Source organism: Melanostigma gelatinosum (genome assembly GCF_949748355.1).
Source record: "Melanostigma gelatinosum genome assembly, chromosome: 22".
NCBI lineage: Eukaryota > Metazoa > Chordata > Actinopteri > Perciformes > Zoarcidae > Melanostigma > Melanostigma gelatinosum.
In genome coordinates this window covers 8,324,379-8,345,628 of record NC_136655.1, presented here as the reverse complement: position 1 = coordinate 8,345,628, position 21,250 = coordinate 8,324,379, and the positions used below count along the sequence as shown (strand labels likewise).

Below are 21,250 nucleotides of genomic sequence, written 5' to 3'. Positions count from 1 at the left end.
AAGAAACATTGGAGTGATCAGTTTTCAGCAACCAGTTCGAATAAAAACTTTATGTGACATCATAGCTTTCCTGTCGCAAATAAAAAGTGGCAGAATGTACCATTACGTGCGTGCAACAGGTGAAACATGATACTCCCAAAAAAAACTGTCTTAATAAGCAAGTTGAGTGAGTAACCCTGATGTAGAGTGACTGAGTTTCTCGCTATACTAAAAACCCTATGTAGCATCTATGTAGTCTATTTAAAAGATATTTTTTCTTCTCAAAGTGATTTGAGATCCTATATATTTGGTGTCATGACAAGTTATTGTACATATTGCACCAAGCACAGAACAGCCCTAAATGAAAGATCATTAATTAGTCGTCATAGGTGACCCCCCGACACACACACTCTGAAACAGGTTGTCAAATGGTCCCATGTTCTGCAGCGCCAGTCCGGTGGAGATCAGCGCAAATTACGCATTTGTTTGTTATCGCTTCTGTGACCAGAAGTGTAGCGCCGCCCACTGAGACTAACCCAACCAATGAGCTCATTCCTGTTACAGAGGAGTGATCTGTATATCTAAAACTCCAGTCTGCCTGTTCATTGTACTGAGTCAGCGGCCGTGCGCAAATGGAACCAGAGCAGGGCTGTGCTGTGTAGGCTACATACGATCTCTGCCTGCAGGACTTCACACGACTGCAAATCACAGGCAGCAGCTCGAGCTTTGACGTCATCTTCCACAGATTGTATGAGGAAACCATAAATCCAGGATAGCCTGACGGGTACCCCGGTTGGGATCTCTCCAACAGCCCCCCCCCCCCTCCTCCTCCTCCTCCTCCTCCTCTTATTACTGACCATCTCGGACCACCGATGCAGAGAGCAGCAGCGATGCGGCGGCTCTGCTGTTAACTCGCTGGTCCGTTTGCTCTCTGTTGTTGCCTGGGGTTTTTTTTTTGGTTGTATCTAAAAGGAGGCAGAATAAATCCACAATGAAGCTCAAACCGAACCAGACCAGGACATACGACGGCGAGGGCTTCAAGAAACGAGCAGCATGTCTGTGCTTCAAGAATGAACGTGAGGAAGAGGTAAGAGGTTCCGCAGAAACTGAACCACATGAACAATATGCAGGGGTTGTGTATGACTTCGTGGCCTAGTCATCCCCGGTCTGCACCCAGTCATTCAAACAGCGCAGGGGTGATTATGAACCAAATAGAAAATGATATTTGATATTGCACATGGGTTTAGACGTGTGGCGCCAGATTCAATGTGTTGCTGCGTTAACACTGTTTTCTGTCTGTCACAATGCCACTATTTTGGTGCTGTTGATGCGCCTTGGGCCATCCAGTTTAAGCTAGTTTGAGGAGCGCGTAAAGAAAGGGGGAAAAGGCTGTTGTCGAAGTATCTACCACTAATAAACGACAACGGTGACACATTTCAAAACAAAACACCCGATCAATACCTCATTCGAAACTCCATTGAGTTGAAGCAAAGCTCTTATTTTGAAGCCTGGTTCGCTTTACTTCCGGTTAACTTGTTCTTAGCTTGAGGTGGCTAACACGGAGGGGGCGAGGCACTCTGTTGCACGTTTCCCTTTAATTTTGGGGGTTTACGTCGGCGTGTGTTGAGAGAGGAGTTAAGAATGAGGGCCTCGATTGTATTATTAAATATATCTATAAACTGTCGCGTCACTTGACCACATGGGTCAAGTTATACCACGACAGGGAGGGTCCAGGCAGTGGCCATTCATGATTGTGCTGCATCCCACCGGCCTTGAGCGGGCAGCTGCGTAGCAACTATGTGAATGAGGATTTAAAGGGGCCCTCGCCATGTAAATAATGAAAATGGACTTGCGTTCAAGCGGATTTCCGTACCGTAACAGCGGTGTTTTCCCAAACCTAATAAAAAACACACACGCTGTGATAGGCTATTACAAGTGTTTTTGTGTGTTTTGGGTTAGTCACTGTCTTTATTTATTTACACACAAAAGAACAACAATATTAACAGTGACTCATATCAAATATTCAAAACGGTACAAAAACTACAGAACATTAACAAAGTAAATAGAATCACATTTATAAAGGTTTATTCTAAGTGAGTCAAAATTAGTCTGAAAATAGACACGCACACAAATAAAAATTTTCAAATTTATTTTGGTTTTCCTTTTGCCCCCCCCCCCCCCCTTAACTTAAAACATGTTAAGAAGGGTGACCATAGGCAGAGGGGTCTGAATGCAGCTGCGTGTCACCCCCCCCCCCCCCCCTCCCTGTGACTGCATTCAGACTCACTGTACAGACATTCTTATACAGAGAGCCTTTATTAATATAAATTACTTGTTCAAGTTAAGCTGTTTGTACTGGTTCCCTTATAACTAATTGTAAGAGCCATTTTGTTGTTTTTGTGTATGTACAACCTCGCACCACATAGGGCGGTAGTGGCGCTGTGAGTCAGGCCACAGGTAATATAATCAGTGGGGTCATTGGGCACAGGTGTTGCTCATAGGTCGAAGCAAACAGTTTTTGACCGTGCAGACGTAACAAAGGCAAGTGTTATGATTTATTGGTATAATGGAGAAATGCATAACTGGAAGAGAAAGTGGTGAACTCTGATTATGTGAGGAATAAAATACCTATATTCGAAACTGGACACTGTTATTTATGGCACGCGTCAGAACAAGCATTACAGCAACCATAGTGACTTTTTTATTGGGAAGCAACGGTCACGACACCAATAATAGTCATGTATGCATATGACTATAAATTCATATATGTCCAAATATCCGGACCATATCTCTGCTTTTGTGGCATATTCTCTCATGTCTAAATTTAGCCTCCTCTTTGAGCTTTGCATAAACGAACTGTTACACAATATCCAGTCAAAGCAGCCCAGTCTGGTGTCCCAGGACTGGCACAGAGAGCTCTGCCTGAGCCCTCCAGTGTTTAGCTGTACAACACACAGATTATAAGAGTTACACACACACACACACACACTCTTATGTCTGTCCACTTACACAAAACCTGTACTACTGCACTCTTGCACAATTTCCTTCAGAATTTGTTTGTACATTGTGATTAATTTCTCTTGACTTGCAATCGCTGGACAGGACAGTGTGAGAACGTTGTGACAACAAGAGAGTGCAGGTGTGACCATCACCCGCAGGATATTCAGGCTTTGACAGGCATGTCTACTCATGCAATCGCATGGATGGCACTGCCTGAAATATGAGAACCAATCTGGTGATTATTGTCAACAATGGCCATTTTTCCCGTCTAAAGAAGGTTGAGATATGGAGCTTTGTGTCATCAAAACTCTCCTTAAACACATGCCTGATACATATACAACCAGTTCCTAGACACAGCAGGTGAAATGAGTCATACATGCTTGTTGGACTGTTTTGTTTCGGAGAGGAAAGGCGAAAGCTGAGCCCACAGGGAGAGGTTCTGTATGACCGCAATTAAACTCCCAACCGGGGAAAACGGGAACCTCACAGTGCAGAGGGATGCCAGTGATAACTGAGGGCACCTGAGTAAAGGAACAGCATGCGAGTTGCTTGGGGCCTGTGTGCCAAGAGAGCTTCTTTAATTATCTTATGTAATAATAGTGCAGTGGTCGGTTGCAGAAACCCTTAGTTAAATAACTAGCCCTAGAAGTCGACTCATTCCTACATTTAATGCAAATTTAAACAAGTCAACTTTATAATTCCATAACACTTCCCCTGCTTTATGTTTTCACACATCCACAGTTATTCATATCAACTTAATATTGTCAGCTTGTTTCCACTTCCCCCAGCTGTCCGTCATGTTAAATGTTGCCAATCTGAATTTGAACCGTTCAAATTTAGTTGTTTGTTTCATGATTTTAGAAACAACCTAAAGTGCTACAAACTGTGCTCGGCAGTGTTGAGGCTTTGTTAAAATAAGCTTTGTGTAATGTCACAAGTTCATGCATAATTTGGAGGGAAGGGAAAAGATCCGATCGAGGCAACAGTTCTTCTTTTATTTGACAGCTCCAGGCCTTCCGCCTCCTCCCCGAGGTGTTAATGTCCTCCAGAATATCCCTGCCTGCTGTCCCCTGTTTGAGGCCATGCCAGAGGAGTCTCTGTCATAGCTTGTGTTTTACTACCAGTGGTAGTTCACATATCTCAAATTATGATATTAAGTTAAGAGTGACTGATCTGCCTCTTTAAATCAGATGCGAGACTATACAACAGATTTCTGGATAAGAGAACGGTTAGCTAACGCCAGGTGAGGGTGGCATTCGTCCACAGGGTTTTTTTTTTATTACCCCGGGGGAGATTTACTGCATGTTACCTCAGAATTTGCCCTGGTCCTTTTTCACACTGGGGGTCCCTGGGAAGTGATACCAGTGGAATGTCCCCGGGAAACACTGCAGTGTTTCCTCTGGGGTTTCTTCTTCTCCTCCCTGCCCCTCTTTCCAAATACAAGTGTGTTTCTGTGCTCCGAGTTCAGCTGTCAGCCTATGTTTCATGGCCGTGTGAGTTATTTTGTTCACCCTTTTAACCGTGGCCTATGTATTCTGCACCCCCCCCCCCCTTGTTTGTCCAAAGTTAAAGGAAAGGTCAGAAAGTGGAAAGTCTTGTTGTGCTTCTTAGTCAGTGACTCCCAATCAGCGGTTTCTCTGAAAAGATTTGGAGAAAAGTAAATATATCCACAAATTAAGTCGGCTGTAACACCTGAACACCACATGCTAAGATTGTGAGTTGTTGACAAGTAGTTAAATTAGTCTAAACAGCTCAGCTAAAAGTAGAAATATGGATGGTATAGTGAATGAACTTGAAATGCTTCTCACTGGATTTCTTCAACTTGTCCGATCGTCTTGGTGCTCGGCGAGATGAACAGACGCTTGCAGGCTTGATTTTGTTGCCATGACGAATGCCTCGTGGCGATGGAGTGCTTAAAGGCAACGCCAAACCCCCGCTGCTCCCTCTTTGTGAACTGTATTCGGCTCAGATGCACATGTGAAGAAACGACTTCTTAATTATACTCAGTTTGTAATATGTTGATTCGGTGCTCTACATTCCTAAATGTATTAAAAGGAAAACTAAATGTGGGACAACAGGGAGAGAAGATAAAAACGGAACGACCAGAGTTTGTCCTCTGTGTCCCATAAGCTCTGTAGCTTTTGTTTTGTATACATTTGTATACATCTCACACTTTATGCTTAAATAGCACATTATGCTGCGGCGATACGCAGCATAATACCCGAAACACAAAGAATAAATCTTTTATTATGTCATATCACTGAAATAGCCCACCCCGGATTTACAGTCGGCACTCTGCTGAGAAAGGCGTCATGTTCTGCCCCAGCTCTGTTTGTACTATCGGTGTAAATGCCCCTTCCTCTAACACACGCCCCCATACGCTACATCAGACATACACCTGTTGTGTGTTTTTTTTTTTCTTCCTCCCTCGAACCTTTTGACATCTACAGGAAATGTGTGTGGAGCGTGCGCGCGCTTAATCCACACCGGCACGCTTGACATGGAGAGCTACCCCACTGCCCTTCATCCCCCCCCCCCGATGATGACGTAGTCTGGGAACAAGCAGGTGTGCTGGGTTTGATGAATGTGAGAAAGATGGCAGCCGACAGCGCTCGCTGTCAAAGCCCCAAGTATTCGTTGTCCACTTTGGTTTGGCCCCCCTGGCCCCCCGCGGAGCACTCAGAACGGCTCCGGGAGCTGCAGCCACGTTTGTGTGCGTGTGCGTGTGTGTATGTGTGTGTGTGTGTGTGTGTGTGTGTGTGTATATGAAATCAGCTGTTCATATCAATACCATCCCGGTCCTGTCACAGATTGTGTTTTAAAAAAAAATGAGCAAATGTGGTGATGTTTACAGCAGGTGTGCTTCTGTCTGTTGTGGTTGCCATGTGGATACTGCTAGAAAACGCAGACACGTTATCTGATCCGTGTACACTGCAACTGTGGTGTAATTCAAGCCCCAGCAGGCCGCTTAGGGAAGCACTCGCAGGCTTTGAGCGGCTCATGCTTGGTTTACATGCATTGTTTGCCGGGCTCAGTGTGTGTTTGTAAGCGCCTCAACGCGAGCTTAGATTGAGCTTTAACCAGCCTAGAAGTCCAAAATGGGTGAAAGCAGGTGAACGGGTACATGCTGAGGTCCCCCAAATGCCTCAGTTTGTTCTCGTTAGAGTGAGCTAACTTCTGTTATCCAGGTTTGTGTGTGTGATATTTTACAATAATTGAAAGTAAAGTAGCATGTTTCAGTGTGTATCGTTCTCATGAACATGTATTCGTCTCACTCAGAAGACCATCCACACCGTGTCAGGATGAAATGTTTGACGCGACGAAGGCCGTGGTGGATTTAGGATCCTGTCTACAGCAACAGAGAATAAATAGCAGAGGCAGCACCAATCATCAGCTGTCTGTCTTTGAGACTTGAGTCAAAGGGGTCAAGGGTCATGTCTCATGTCAAGCTCAGTTTCTGTGTTTAAGTCTCAGAAACTCCGGGGACTTGTTGCTTCCTTATGATGTGACAGATTTCTATATCTAAAGGGGCATTCTCAATCTGATGGTAAAATAAAGGAATTGACATTTTGTTTTTCTTTCTGTTCCAGGTTCTGCTGGTCAGCAGCAGTCGGCACCCGGAGCAGTGGATCGTCCCCGGAGGTGGGATGGAGCCAGAGGAGGAGCCATGTGGTGCCGCAGTGCGAGAGGTGTTTGAGGAGGTGAATAAACGCGAGAGTTCATTGTTTCTCATCACTAAGTCAGCTCTCTTTGTGCGGTGCAGAGGAAGTCTGCGTTGATGGTTGAGCAACAACAAAAAAGCCCTTTTATACTGCGTTTAATTTCAGAGAAAATGTTCACAACAAACTCCACCGCAGTTTGATTTGTAATGCAACTTAAAATACTTTATTTTGTGACCCATACTTGGAGCCAACTTGCGAAGCAAAACTGCTTGAACTATACCTATTACTCCCATTCAAGTTTCAGTATGTTGTCTCTCTGTGATTTAACAGCCTGCCATACTGTATTTAATTTGGCATCCAAAAAAAAACCACCGGTCGGTTATATAACAGGTATTCAAAGCAGCAAAGAATTGACTCTTTGTAAATGTCGTGGTGTTGTAAAAGTCCTCACAGAAGTGGAGGTGGCATGGTTCAAGCGGTTGGCTGCGGTGTGCATGCTACGTGTGAGATTTGGGACGGGACGCGGTGTCGGTAGCTGGGTGAACTACTGACACCTCTGGTATTCCAGAGGTCCCTCTGGTTGAGGACCTTGTGTTCTCTCGGCCAGCGGCCAGCGGTCTAAACTCGGCTCCTCGGTGGATTCCTGTGCATCCACGGACCCTGCGGCCCGACCCGCCGGACACATCGGTGCGACAGAGTGACACTTGTGAAGTATGCTGAGGGGGAAAGCACAGATGTCATATGTCCTGGCAGTAATTTGAGTCCTGTGAATTAATAATGATGTGTTGTGAAAGGGACATAATTACATTTCCGCAATAATATTCGTTCAGGATTTGAGCCAGGTTTGTTTCTTCCATGCCAAGGGACATTACCAAGGATTGATAATGATACTTATTATTATAATTACTCAACTAGTGGAGATAAATTCCATATAGAAGTGATTACACCTTTTTAAGAGGCTGATGAACTTCTATTGAAGCAGCTGTGAGGCCACAGAGGACAAAAATGAACTCTGCGCAAGGATTTATTCTGCAGTCCAGTTCTCAACGTTGTTTTTCGGTAATTGTTCGTCAAGCAATACATCCAAACAAAGCCTGGGAGGTTCCAGTGGAGCTCAGTACATAGAGCCCTTTAAACATTGATACGTAATACACAATACCCATTGTTTTACCACAGAACATAGTCTGTTGTTTGAACACTGCTTTTCTAATGTTTCCACCCTCTATTCATCTTTTTGCAGTGAATAGAACACTCAACACTTTAAGAAAATCACACAAAGAAATGTCCTTTGCCGTCTTTGCTCCGTGCACCAGAGCCAGTAGGGGAAAAACTAAAATAAAAAAAACAAACGTTCTTCATTTATTCTTCAGGCCGGTGTGAAGGGCCAGCTAGGACGTCTGCTCGGCGTGTTTGAGGTAAGCTTACGCGGCTTTATCTTACTTTCAGTCTATTCTACCAATGCAACCGCACATTAAAGGGTATTAGATGCACAAATTCCCATCTTTTTTTTATCATGCAATATATAATTTCTGTGTAACATCATTTTGTTTGGAATAGTGTTGACAAGAGAAACATGCATATTTACAAATGTTTTTGTATGATCATTAAATATTCGGTTTCTTTCCCTTGCGTTCCCCTCAAGCAAAACCAGGATCGGAAGCACCGGACGTACGTGTATGTGCTGACTGTCACAGAAACACTGGAGGCCTGGGAAGACTCCGTCAACATAGGTACAGGTTCCCCTTCACCTTCCCATGAATGTGTGTGTGTGTGTGTCTTTCATCTAGCGCACCTTTTTACAGCACAGTGTTTTTTATTTATTTATGTGGAGGCCAGTATAGTGCACGGGGACTATATGGGCATGCACATATGTCGGTATATATGCCATGTTTTCATGTGCAGATTAAAGCATTTATGTATGTCTGTGATCCTCAACTACTACAGTCACCTTCAAAAGCGCCCTTTTAACTCATACATTGTGCTCTGTCTCCCCCTGCAGGTCGTAAGAGGGAGTGGTTCACCGTGGACGAGGCCATCAAAGTGCTGCAGAGCCACAAACCCGTCCACGCCGAGTACCTGCGGAGGCTCCAGCTCAGCTGCTCCCCGACCAACGGGAACTCCATCCTCCCGAGCCCGCCACCCAACGACAACTACCCCCATTACAGCGCCACCTCGCCCTCGACGGGTAACGTGTTGGGCTCCTCCTGCAGATAAGGGACTGCACCGGAAACCGCGTGCGCCGTCCAGCTCGGATGGTTCACTGAACGTCTGTACAGTCTTTGCATGAATCGAATGACTTTTCAGAGTTGCGGCTCTCCTGTATGTATCATTTCTATAGTCTTAGCTGCAGGACGGACCAAAGCCGTCACCTGAACTGTGTTGGGAGACTCGCGTGACGGGGCAGGAGACGTCTCTGACAGAAAGACTGTGAATATCTCAAGAACACTTTTTCTTTTGCTGGCGAACACCAGACCGAGGAAGCTGCACACTCAGCTGGCGTGAATGAGCTGGTGAAGGAATGCCTTACAGAAACCTTGTATGAATGTTGTATTTGGGTTGTTTTTCTCTCACTAATGGTCTTTTTTTCTTTTTTTTTAAGCAGAATGCAAATGCTTTCTAGTCAATAAAAGACTAATTGACCCCCAGAGGACATCCATGCGGGGATGAGACACCAGAGCATTGATATCGCTCAAGGTTTTCCTCTGTTAATGTAGGTTGGATCTCCTTTACACCGTGTAATAATCAATTGTTGACATATTCCAAACTAAGCTAATTTGATCATAATGTTAAAAATATAGATATAAGATATTTTACACAATTAAAACAAACTAAATAAAATAGAAAATCTCATGCCAGAAATGGCTTGTGGTCGTCAATGCCAGGGTCAAGGGTCAGAGACGTGTTATCTGTCAGGATAGCGCCAGCTGTCGGTGAGTTGATACCTCAGTAAACTGGATCGGGGTCGTGCCGGCGTGTTCGATGTCCTTTTGACAAAACGCTGCTGTGTTCATAGCTAATCTGCAGCCCGTGCCCACAGACGTTAGGTCTCCGCTAACCTCGACCGATCCAACAAACTGGACTGTTGACTTGTTTGAAGCCACATGCCAGTGTTACGGTTTCCCACGTTTTTTTTTAAGTGAAAGTATTTACTGGTGTAAAGTCTTTTTCCTTCGGTTTGAAGTGCTGCTATCGGGTCAGTTGAGTTTATCACAACTCTGGTCATGAAAGAAGTGGATTGTCTTTAAACGAAAATAATCATGGTTGACTGCTCTTTGCATTAATGTTGGCGTTTTCATCATGTCTCATTTGGTAAAACAGACCACCAAATGACATCATTTCCATGTACGATATGATTGTTTTTTCTACCATCTGCTACGATAAGGTCACTCGCACTTTGGGCTCCGACTAATTATTTTATTTCTGGATTCATTTTGGATTATTTTCTTGGTTAATCTTATAATGAGCTGGTATATAAGCGTTCCTAAATTGTGAAAAATCATGGATTTTAATACAAATATTTGGTCATGATTTTGGGTGTATATATATATATATATATATCCAAATCCAAAGGCTCAAATTGGCAGTTTTTTTTGTTCATATAACCGTTGAAAAGAGACACCCACTCGCTCCTGTGTTGACCGCTAAATGACGACTGGAACCCGTACACAGAGATCTGTAAATAGCTTTGAAGAGAAACATTTAACGTGTTTTTAACCTGAATGTATACCTGTACAATTTCTCTGAATATTTTATATCTTTTTTTAACAACGTAGGCCTACAAATGGCAGGATAGAACCAACGTGTAGAAAGCCCACTGAGAACCGTATGTACAGTATATTTGTATCGATGACAATGTGCCACGGGTTCAGGATGTAAAGGTTGGCTGGTGGTTGAATTAACCCGTTCTAAGTCATGATCTGGTGGAATCAGTCTTTGTGAGGATGGTGTAGAAGTTAACTAAAACAACAGACTGGATCTGGAGATGCATTCTTTTTTTTTTCCTTTTTAAGAAAGTGTATATAGCATCCTGCTAATCAACTTGTGGGTGTCAGATGCACAAGACTGAGTAGAGACATGAATTATGAGATGGGTTTTTTAAACATTTGTTTGGGGGAAAAACAAAATCAGTTTTTGAAAATGAAGGCAGGACAGTATGATCAGGGGAATGTTTTGGAAAGATGATGAAAGACATGTTTATGTTATTGTTTATTCAACTGCAATGAACCATGTGACCTAGATGTACGTTTCAAAACTCTGCAATATCGAAAGCTTTAAAACACCAATTCCAAGTTCCATAAACTGTCAGCCTTGTTCGATTGGTAATGTTAGGACTCCAGCCACCTCAAGCCTTTGTGTGTGTGTGTGTGTGTTTTGATGAACGTGAAATATGATGTGCCAAATTGCAAAAAGTGTTAGGTGGGTAAATTTGTAATGTCATAATATACATATCATTTTTGGCCGACTGCTTTGTGAAAAAGAATAACGATCTCAAACGTTGTAATTTAAGAATATAATCATTTAGAGATTGAAATTAAGACTAAGGAATCACAGGCACCACGTATTATTCTCTTTTTTTGTACCCCATGCTGTGTTTAAATTCCACTTGTCACGTAGCTGAGCATATAAGACTTCACTTGAATCAAAATAACATAAATTGAACTTAAACCCGTTCATCTCGATGTTTTGCAGCTGAGACATCTTCCGTCACTTCCTGGAGCCTTTTTGTTTGATGCTCGGGGTCTATATGCTGATCTGAGAACGCTCCATTTATGAGTGAAGCATGAGAGTCGGGATAAGAATCCCACTAATGAAATGTCTGTGCTCATGTACAAAAAAAAAAATGAAGACGGTCTGGACACCAGCGTCCACTAAATGCACGGTGGATTTGAACAGCTTGATTGTCTGCTGAACACATTGTAATGTCACATGGCTGTAAACCAGAGCATTTTACTCAAAGCAAACTTAAGCTTTCTCACCGTTCTGTCACCAATATTATGCACAGACAAGTTTAAGGTGAAAGGGATTCGATGACGTAGACTGGAAAGATTGTTTTTGAGACAAGATTGCATTAAAAGGGGGAAAAAATCGTATCGTAGCTGTTGAATTCTCATTTATTTGAATCAACTGTGCCGTCTGTGAGGCAAACTGTCACGAGAGTCAAGGATCATTCGTTGGAGACCTGTCGATGCGAGAGTAGCTGATGAGCCATTATGTTGATATCAAGGAAAACAAAATCCTCAACGGTTTAGTGTTTCAATAGTTTAGGAGTCATGACTAGATGAACCTGCTGTAAGGCCCCTAGGGTAAAGACGTGCGCCACTTCCCGCCCACACCCCCTGTTCTCTGCAGGGATTAGCTTCTGTTATGATACGCGTTTATTGGCTGGCATTTTTGTCTCGGCCAGTTTGCGCGATATCGGATGACATTTTGAGTCTGGGACTAGATCCGCAGGGCCTATCATTTCTCAGACAATCATTCTTGACTGCTGGATGTCCCGAAACTAAATCTGCATTTTATCCACAAGTACCACAATCACACTGACACAAAAACAATCCAGTTTTGTTTGGAAGTAGCATAATTAAACAATAAAATATCTTAACAATGTAGTTGAATTGAACAGAAGTCTGTAAGGCCAAACAGCTGGCTATATAGTATCAACAGTACAAAGTGCAAATGGAGGCCTTTGGCCACATTTAAATACTCCAATATGTCTGTCTTTAACAGGTGGGTCTATAAAGTTTCCTAACTTGTGTAAAGACAGACTGGCTCCTTGGGAAAACACACCTGGTGGGAAAATGCCTGCTGTGTCAGGCTTCAGCTCCCCTCACACCTCAAGCCAAAGAGGGCGGGGCTGAGGTCCAGAGTTGAAAACTGATCATCCGGGCAACTTCTGACACCGAAGGTGCAACATTCCAAATTTTGCCCCTAAATATCCACCAAAAAATCTAAAGTAAATATTGATACATAATGTCGTTCAACTTTGTGTGCCTTGGACAAATAAGGTTAATTCATGAAGCAATGCATTGCAATCAGAGGTTGAAGCAATATTCAAACGTCATAATACCACAGTTTAATATAGTTGCAAATGAAGGTCCTGCTTCAAAGTTGTATCAACAAACTTTCCTTTCAAAAGTGAATTAAAAACGACATTTTAAACTGTTTAGCACCAAGCTATAGATATGTGAAATATGTATCGTTATACATTCAAGTAAAATACAATTAAGTCGAAATGATTACAGTACTTGAGTAAATGTTGCTACCAACCGACACCAGCCGGCAGAGACACCTGACACCTCAGGTGCGTCGCCTCTAGCCCCGCCCCGCCGGGTGTCAGCAAGGCAGGTCGACCCACCTACTGATCCGAGGGACAACAAAGCAGGACTGATCAATCCACAAGCAGTACACCCATCCGTGAAGCCACCAACTTCCACGGATTTTGGGGGGGGTTAGTCCACGATGGAGGAGCAGTTCTTTAAAACCGCGTTATCTGCGCGAGACTCGTTCGTGCTGGATGACACCAGTCTGGCTCTGCCGGCCGAGCCGACTCCAAGATCCTCGACGACGGGGAGCTCAAATGAGCGGAGTCAGCGCGTTCACCAGCAGGTTCAGCTCACACTGGCACGGAAAGCGAGGAAGACTGTGTCAAATGGTGAGGTTGAGTTTGAAGCTCTTTATGTGATTCATGGCTGAATTACACCGAAGAGGCATTTTTGGACACGCCGCGCTCCTGTTTGACAGATGTTGTAAGCTACACCTGAAAGGATCTTTTTTTATATATATATAATAATAATAATAATAATAATAATAATAGAGGAGGTGTGGCAGCTCCCTCCCACTATTCATAATTACAGCAATTAATATTTATCTACAATTAAATCTCAGTTTGACCTTTAGTTCGGGAAGCAGTGTATTAGACAATGAAACCATATTATTGTACAATATTCCACCATTTTGAGGCTGGTGTGACCTCTTTGAAAGCAGCTTCTAACCCATTGTCCCTGGTTGAATATGTTTCAGAGTTGCGGGAAGTTCAGCTACACCTCCTCGGGTTGCTTCATTTGATTGTTACATTTTAACGAGTAAAGTCTGAAGAGGTGAAACTGTATTTTTTTTTTAGAGAAAAAAAACAAAGATTTGAGCAGCAGAACAATACTTTTTCTTCTTTTCGGTCCTGTTAATCATTTACATCTGCTGTTAACCTGTGATGCATGGTTTTGTTTTGTTTATTACTGTTATAATGTCATCTCTCTGCCTTGTTACTGCTTTTATTGTTTCCCTATACAAATACAATGCGTTATTATTATTATCATCTTGTGACCCTCTTAACGGGTCCTCATCCCCACTTAGATACCAAACCCCTGTACATGTCCTTCTCGATCCAGTAGATGCGCTCTGTGTGTGGCCTTGATAGTCTACTATCATTTTGGAATGCATTCCTCATAGCTGTCTGCTTGTCCAACCGGTTTCTGCAGTTTTATGTATACGCTTAAAGGGAGATGGATGTGACAGCGGACAGAGCTTGAATTTAATAATAGATAATACATTTTATATATTGGCCTATATATTTTCAAGACAACATTGATTTTGCTCCATGAACGATCAATCTGTCACGTATTACTCGGTGTATTTCATGTGTTTAAGATGATTTAACATGGTGGGCCACAAAAGGACTGACAGATTTCCCTGAACCAAGGTTGATATCTTCAAATGTCTTTTTTTTTTTTGTCAAATCAAAAGTAAAGAAAAAAAAGAAAAACGTACGCATATTCAGCGAACTATCATATTTTACAAAGAACAGCAGCAAATCCTCACATTTGAGCTGCAGGAACCGGCAAATGATCAGGCGCTGATTCATGTTTATTGTGATGCAGTTAATAGTTTCAGGTCTGCGTAACAATAATACAGGTATGTGTTGCATTGATTTGACTAAGAGTACTTTGTAGCTCAGGCAGCTAGGCTACGAGTCATCTCCCTGATCTGAGGAAGTATTGGTGTTGCCATGCGTTTAGGTAATTACAGTGTGAAACAGTGCACTTTAACCAAACCTCCTCAACTTGTTCCAGGTAGTGTCCATTTACAGAAAAACACGGCAAAGAGCTTTGATGCTACCGATGGACTTTTACCAAACATGAAGGTACCGCACTCTCTTTACTTAATGCACAAACAAACAAACACACACACACACAATTTAGTGGCATTTATCATCTTCATGTCTCACTAAAAGGTACGACACAATCTTATTGTCCTTTTTAACCTGATAAACTCTTAATTCCGTGACAGATAGCCATCAAGTGCAGCCAGTTCCATCGGCTACTTTGCATATTTAGGATGGCCTCCCTTTGAATTTTGTACCTACCCATTATGAAAGCACCTCATGGACGTAGTGTGCTGTAATTTGAATGTAGTGAAATGGTGTGCTGCTGCTTTATATTCAGAGCCTCCAGCCCATTTGAATGAATCACTGTGTTTTTAGCTCGACATTCGAGTTCATTTGTGACTTTTAAGTGTCAGCTCGAGGTGTACGGAGCCCTGAAACTGGCACGATAGAATAAACAGAGTTAGTATTGATTTTGCCAACTGATAAGTGGTCAAATAAAACACTCATCAAAAATATATTCATTTTTGTGATACAGTCACAGTAGCCATTGGTACATTGTATAACTCGACAACTAATTCATTCATTTTGACTCTTTACTGGCATCAGAATGACCTTTTGTACAGTAAACTAGAGTGCAACACTGCAAGTTGGACTCCTCTGCCGTTTGAATTTGAAGTCCTCTCCAGAGGAATTCAAAGTGAGAGTACCAGCAGAATAAACAAGTATCAAATTGTGGATTGTGTTTTCTTTTCACAGGTAAATGGATTGGGCCTCACCCACCGCTCTCTATCAAGCAACAACGTGCGGAGGCCACCATCGAGGAGGGTGGAAGTGTCTCCACCCCCGAGCCCGGAGTTACAACGCATTCGCATCAATCGTAGTGCCTCCCGCTATGGGATGTACACCCATCCAGGACACAGTCAGTCACACAGGGCGAGCACTATGGTGGACTACTCGCGTGGATCGGATTTATTTCGTCGCTACGCCTTCTCGGAGGCGCCCCGTGGCACGCGGCCGCTCGCATCCGGGACCCTCCATCGGAGGTCACTCAGACAGACGGCGGCAATGCAGCCTGTGATTGCGAGCGCAGCGTTTCAGCAAAGTGGTGATTACGACTCCCGCTGGAGTAACAACCAGACTATCGTCAAACGGGAGAAACACGCCGTGCAGGGACAGAGTGGTGATAAGATGCTTGGTGCTGTCCCGCCCGAGGAGGGCTTTCCCTGGTTGGCTCAGGTCAGGCGGGAGGGGATCCGCAGGATGAATTCATACCCGCCCTCGGTCACCAGCGTGGAGGTGGACATGGGGAGGCAGATGGAAGTCCCCATCCTGCAGATGCTGTAAGCTTGTGTGTTTTGTTTCTCTTAATTCAATAATTTGACATTTTCTTGGATGTGCCATGAAGCAAGTATTGTGAGACATTTGCAGGATGGAGCAATTTCATTCACAGCCGTCTTCTCTCTCTCACAGGCAGTCGGAGGTCAATCCTCCGGAGATGACGTTGGAGAGGGCCGTGAACCTGCTTACTCAGGATGATGAGGACACGCTGATCTCTGCAGCCAGCCACATACAGAGTCAATGTCTCAAGAGTGCTGATGCTAAAAAGATGGTATGTTTACTCACGTGCAGTGTATGATTTTGCAGTGGCATTTGCATCCTCCAGATACTTTTTTTTCACAGTTTGTAGGCTTTGCTGTCACATTTCAACAGCGACAAGCAAAGTTAAGTTCTGTGAAATAGCGAATCTAATTTAGCTACATGGCGTTGAAAGTGATATCAGCCCTTTCACGTGCCAATAAATGTCTTTGACAGCCGAGGTAAACATTTATCGTGTCGATTCTGCAGCCGTGTGTCGATGAATCTTGTCAATCGGCGATACACTCTTGTTTCCAGGTGTACTATCTCCGTGGGATTGGAAAGCTCTTGCAGCTCCTGTGCAGTGCCGATGAGGCGGTGCAGTGTGTCGCCGCTGGTGCTCTGCGCAATGTTGTTTACCAGAGCAGCGAAAACAAGATGGAGGTGAAGGAAAATGATGGGCTGGCCATCATTTTGCGTGCACTGAAGAGCAGCCGTAATTTGGAGACCAGACGAGAACTTACTGGTCAGTTTTTTACTTGGTTTCAATATATACATAAAGCACCCCAACTGGCTTTACTTTCTTTCTTTTTTTACTGTGTATAAAACAGTGTGAAGAAGCTGTCAGACCTTAACATTTTTAGATAACCATCTTTGCCTTTTATGAAGTATATATTTCCATCTCACTCCCAGGTGTTTTGTGGAACCTCTCCTCTCATGACCTTTTGAAGGAGTGTCTCGCCAAAGAGGCCTTGTTGGTCCTCACCCAGTCAGTTCTGATTCCCAGTTCTGGCATTTTTGAGGGCGAGAACCCAAAAGACGAGCTCCTCGCTGATGCCGATGCTTTCCACAATGCCACTGGCTGCCTGCGGTACGCTCCTTTTGATCTCTTTGAAAGTAGATACTCCGCTATTGCTAGCATTAGCTAAATGGCACTGCTGAGGCTGATGGGAACGTCATTAGTTTCGCTGGTATTTAGTCATAAACCAAAGTATCAAACAAATTGAAATGACCAACAGTTAAATCACAATCTATCTGCTGTGGTCTAAGACTATAAGGTGTTAAGATCACCTCTGTGTTGACCAAGCGGGAGATATCGGACTCGCTGCTCCCTAGGCAACCGGGTCAAATGAGCGAGAGACTGAATTATTCATCGAGCTCTCCTCTTTCTGCTCGGCTGCGCTGAAATCACTCGGTCCTCGCTGGTTATCAAGTTCTCCTAAACACGGTCCCCAGCCTTTTGAGCTCCCCGTGGATGAGAAAAATGACGAGTTCCTCTTCAATTTATATTTCATCACTGCACAAAGAACATATTGTGTGGAGTCAGAATGTTAATTGTTGTATTTTCCTTGGGAAGTTGGATTACATGAAAAAATGCTTTTGTTATTTGTCATGATTGCTTTGGAAAGTCCTGCGATCCAAAACAGTGCGTCCATTGACTTTTTACAACTATGCGGTTGACAGAAGGGGACCTCGTGTTTTTTTTTATTTGTTTCACGATAATGTGGGACTTTTCTAAGATGGCGCAATGGGAATGAAAACTGTGTATCTGATTGAAACACACACACACACAAATCACATTACCTGTGTTGTTTTCACTGTTTTTTCTCTCCAGAAATCTGAGCTCCGCTGGTCCAGATGGCAGGAAAGCAATGAGGGAGTGTGAGAACTTCATTGACTCGCTGGTCTACTACATCCGTGGAGCCATAGCTGACTATAAAACCGATGACAAGGTGAAATGGCAATGAGTATCATTTCAGAGAAAATGTTCACAACGGACTCCACCGCAGTTTGATTTGTAATGCAACTTAAAATACTTTATTTTGTGACCCATACTTGGATCCAACTTGCGAAGCAAAACTGCTTGAACTATACCGATTACTCCCATTCAAGTTTCAGTATGTTGTCTCTCTGTGATTTAACAGCCTGCCATACTGTATTTAATTAGATATTTATCTCTATATCTGCTCGGAAGTCCACAGAGAACTGCGTCTGCATCCTTCACAACCTGTCTTATCAGGTCGAGGCCGAGCTTCCCAAGAAGTACACCTTGGATCTTCGAAATTCTCGACAAAACTTTGCTCCCGAGCAGAAGGCTGTTGGCTGCTTTGCTTATCGCAGTGCCAAGATCAAAGAGGTAATCCCATCGGACAAATAATCCATATTTACAATCCATAAAACATTTTTTTTTACGGTCTGATATTTGAGAGCAACAGAGCGAAGGATACATTTTACACTCCTGCTCTGTGGAGTGGTTCTGCGCTACCAGCAGAAATACCTGCTGTTATGAACGTGTTGTCGCAATGCTTCATTAAAGCTAATTTAATCAACATTTTAACGGTAACAACATATCAAATGACTGCGTGTAATATAAAAGGAGTTGCCCGTAGTCAGAAACCCAGAGAGAATTCCCATAATGCTACTTTAAGTGTCCTGTAATGTGACATATTTCTGAGTGAAATATGTCGCATAATAGAGTATCTTTGGAAATGTAAACAAAGTGTTTGCTGACTTAGATCCAGACACGCACTAAGCTACGACCACCCATAAGGTGAAGTGGGGCTTTATTCATATTTGACTGAGTACATACATACTGTATACACACCCAACATCAAGAATATGCATCAAAACTATACAACTTTTGATTTAATGAAACACTCCTCACGAGTCTTTGCATGTCAATCAGACCCCTTAAACAATCTGCATTGCAGCTACTCGGTCTTTATGATGATGTGAAATTACAGCATGATGATGCTGCAAAATGGCATTAATGCTCAGCCTCTTCCTGGTTAAGCAAACTTAAAATGCGCAATCAGAGCGAGAAGAAGAAAAAACACAAGACAAAATAAGTTACGTAAATCAGTTATTGTTAATCTGCTGCATAATACAGCTGCCTCCTGTTGAACCCAGTGATGAGAAATCAACTGCAGCTCGTAAACTGTTTCCTCCCAGCAGTTGGAGCGACAGTGCCCCCTGCTGGAGGAGAAGGCTAACCCCCGAGGCATCGAGTGGCTGTGGAGTGCCATCACTATCCGCATGTACTTGTCACTGTTGGCCCGCAGTGTGCGTCACTACACCCAGGAGGCTGCCATCGGAGCCCTGCAGAACATCACAGCTGGGAACGGAGCGGTAAGACGGGACGGATGTCAACTTTGTATTTTGAGTTTTGTTCTGTAAAGAGAAAAACACTTTAACAGTTTAAAGAGTCACAAGTTTAACCGAACAAAAAAATGATTGATGTAAGCAGACCTTTTATCAGCAACATAAATCAATTGTTAATATGTATGAATACAATTCAAAGTAACACATTTGATACATTTTTCGGTGGCCTGACAGGTGACTGAAGCCATCGCCGTCACTATTGTTCAACGGGAAAATGGCCTTCAGCATGTCAGGAAGATGTTAGAGGAGGGCGAGAGTAATGTGAAGAGGATGGCCATATCTTTAGTAAAAAACCTCTCGCGCTACCAGGAACTGCACCCCGACATCGGTAACTGTTTCCACTACAAACTGAGATACTTTGAGTTATTTTCCTCCACCAAGAGTTTGATTGCCGACCATTTTGTCTCGCTTTGGACCCCGAGCCGCACCTTCTAATTCGGCACACTTTCCCGTTCGTTTCCTCCTCCTGAAGTGAAGCAGGTGTTGCCCGAGATAGTCGGGATGCTACCCAACGACGACACCGGCACCGACCTGCCGACCGAGGCGACGGCTTCTCTGTGTCACACCCTGACTAACCTGAGTCAGAGTGACGCGCAGCACGTCAGAGCCGTCATCAACCAGGGAGCCCTCAAAAAGATCATCAACATCAGCAACAAGGACAGCGGGTTAGTCTCATTACGAGCTCTTCTATGACACAGAATCGTTTCCTGTTTGATTATCACTGTATGAGTTATGACTAATGGATGAGGACCTCCTCCCATTTGCACCCAGAAGCAAATAGTAGCAATTGTTTTATTTGAACTTTTAAATGTCCTAGTTCTGGACCAACCAGAGCGGGTCAGGCTGCTTGCGTCTTGCTGCACACCATGTGGAAACACAGTGATCTCCATGGCGCCTACAAGAAGGTGTGTTGCTACGATATCCATGCAGCACATTACAGTACAACACATGCTTTCTTAAAGGATAACCACCCTGTACGTGTCACTCATCTGGGCTCTGCACACAGTGATTTTATTCATCAACAAAACTCATCAGTCGTCTGTTATTTAGGTCTGTTGTTTCCACCGTGTCTTTTCCTATACTGCCACCGGGGGGCACCGATGTGAAACAAATTCGATCCATATTGGATTTCAAAAGCCTCTGCAACACAACATAGATACACTGTCCATAATCCACACTTTGTCTCTCAACAGTGTGGCTACAGGAAAGCGGATTTCATTAATGCGAGGACAACAAAGGCTGTGAACGCCAGATGAGCCTGAGCCGAAGATCTATTGCAAAGTCAAGCTGCACCTGTTTACAACAACGGCAACAATCATTGGCTGTAATGGGCCGCCTGTGTTTTTTTTTACTTCAATGCTGCAGACAATATGCCTACATTCCCCTTAAAGGGCTTTAAAGTTGTACAAGAGCAGGATGTTAAAGCAACAGAACAATAAACCTGCTCACACAATACGTTTTTTGTTTGGTTGACATTCCTTATTAGATACATCAGATGCATCTTCATGCCGCATTGTTAGTAAAACTGACAGACGAATGTAGAAACCTATCCTGAAAATGCAACGTGTCTCGAATGAAACTGAATGCATTTCTTTACGATTGTGTTTGTTTGTTTCCTGCAGTTGAAGCTCAACAGTTGAGGAAACTGTTTTGTGTGTTTTGGTTTATTTGAGCATTTCAGGTGACACAGTAACTGAGCAACAAGAACCACAATAAAGAGATTCAAATATTCACACTAAAGTAATCGTGAAGGATGAAAAATCAAAACAGCCTT

At 43.4% G+C, this 21,250-nt stretch overlaps 2 protein-coding genes across 2 annotated transcripts; both read left to right on the top strand.

Annotated features, from left to right (window-relative positions):
* Positions 1–689: 689 nt before the first annotated feature.
* On the top strand, positions 690–10,932 carry nudt4b (nudix (nucleoside diphosphate linked moiety X)-type motif 4b). The gene is made up of 5 exons (XM_079294436.1): positions 690–1,066; positions 6,570–6,680; positions 8,012–8,056; positions 8,284–8,371; positions 8,641–10,932. Exons 1-5 carry the CDS (start codon positions 971–973, stop codon positions 8,853–8,855), a joined length of 555 nt encoding a protein of 184 aa, XP_079150562.1. The 5' UTR covers positions 690–970; the 3' UTR covers positions 8,856–10,932.
* Positions 10,933–13,097: 2,165 nt separating this feature from the next.
* On the top strand, positions 13,098–21,250 carry pkp2 (plakophilin 2; the record flags this gene model as incomplete). Its single annotated transcript, XM_079294452.1, has 13 exons — positions 13,098–13,290; positions 14,705–14,775; positions 15,496–16,079; positions 16,168–16,348; positions 16,633–16,840; positions 17,008–17,185; positions 17,930–18,047; positions 18,290–18,451; positions 19,267–19,443; positions 19,651–19,804; positions 19,949–20,141; positions 20,294–20,381; positions 20,670–21,250. The coding sequence occupies 13 exons, from the start codon at positions 13,098–13,100 to the stop codon at positions 20,730–20,732; spliced, it is 2,370 nt and encodes a 789-aa protein (XP_079150578.1). The 3' UTR covers positions 20,733–21,250.

Bases quoted from the DNA above. Each gene is read 5' to 3' on its own strand.
- nudt4b (XM_079294436.1), top strand. From the start codon at position 971: ATGAAGCTCAAACCGAACCAGACCAGGACATACGACGGCGAGGGCTTC. The intron at 8,057-8,283 runs GTAAGCTTACGC...GTTCCCCTCAAG, and splicing joins GTCTGCTCGGCGTGTTTGAG to CAAAACCAGGATCGGAAGCA. The intron at 8,372-8,640 runs GTACAGGTTCCC...CTCCCCCTGCAG, and splicing joins GGAAGACTCCGTCAACATAG to GTCGTAAGAGGGAGTGGTTC.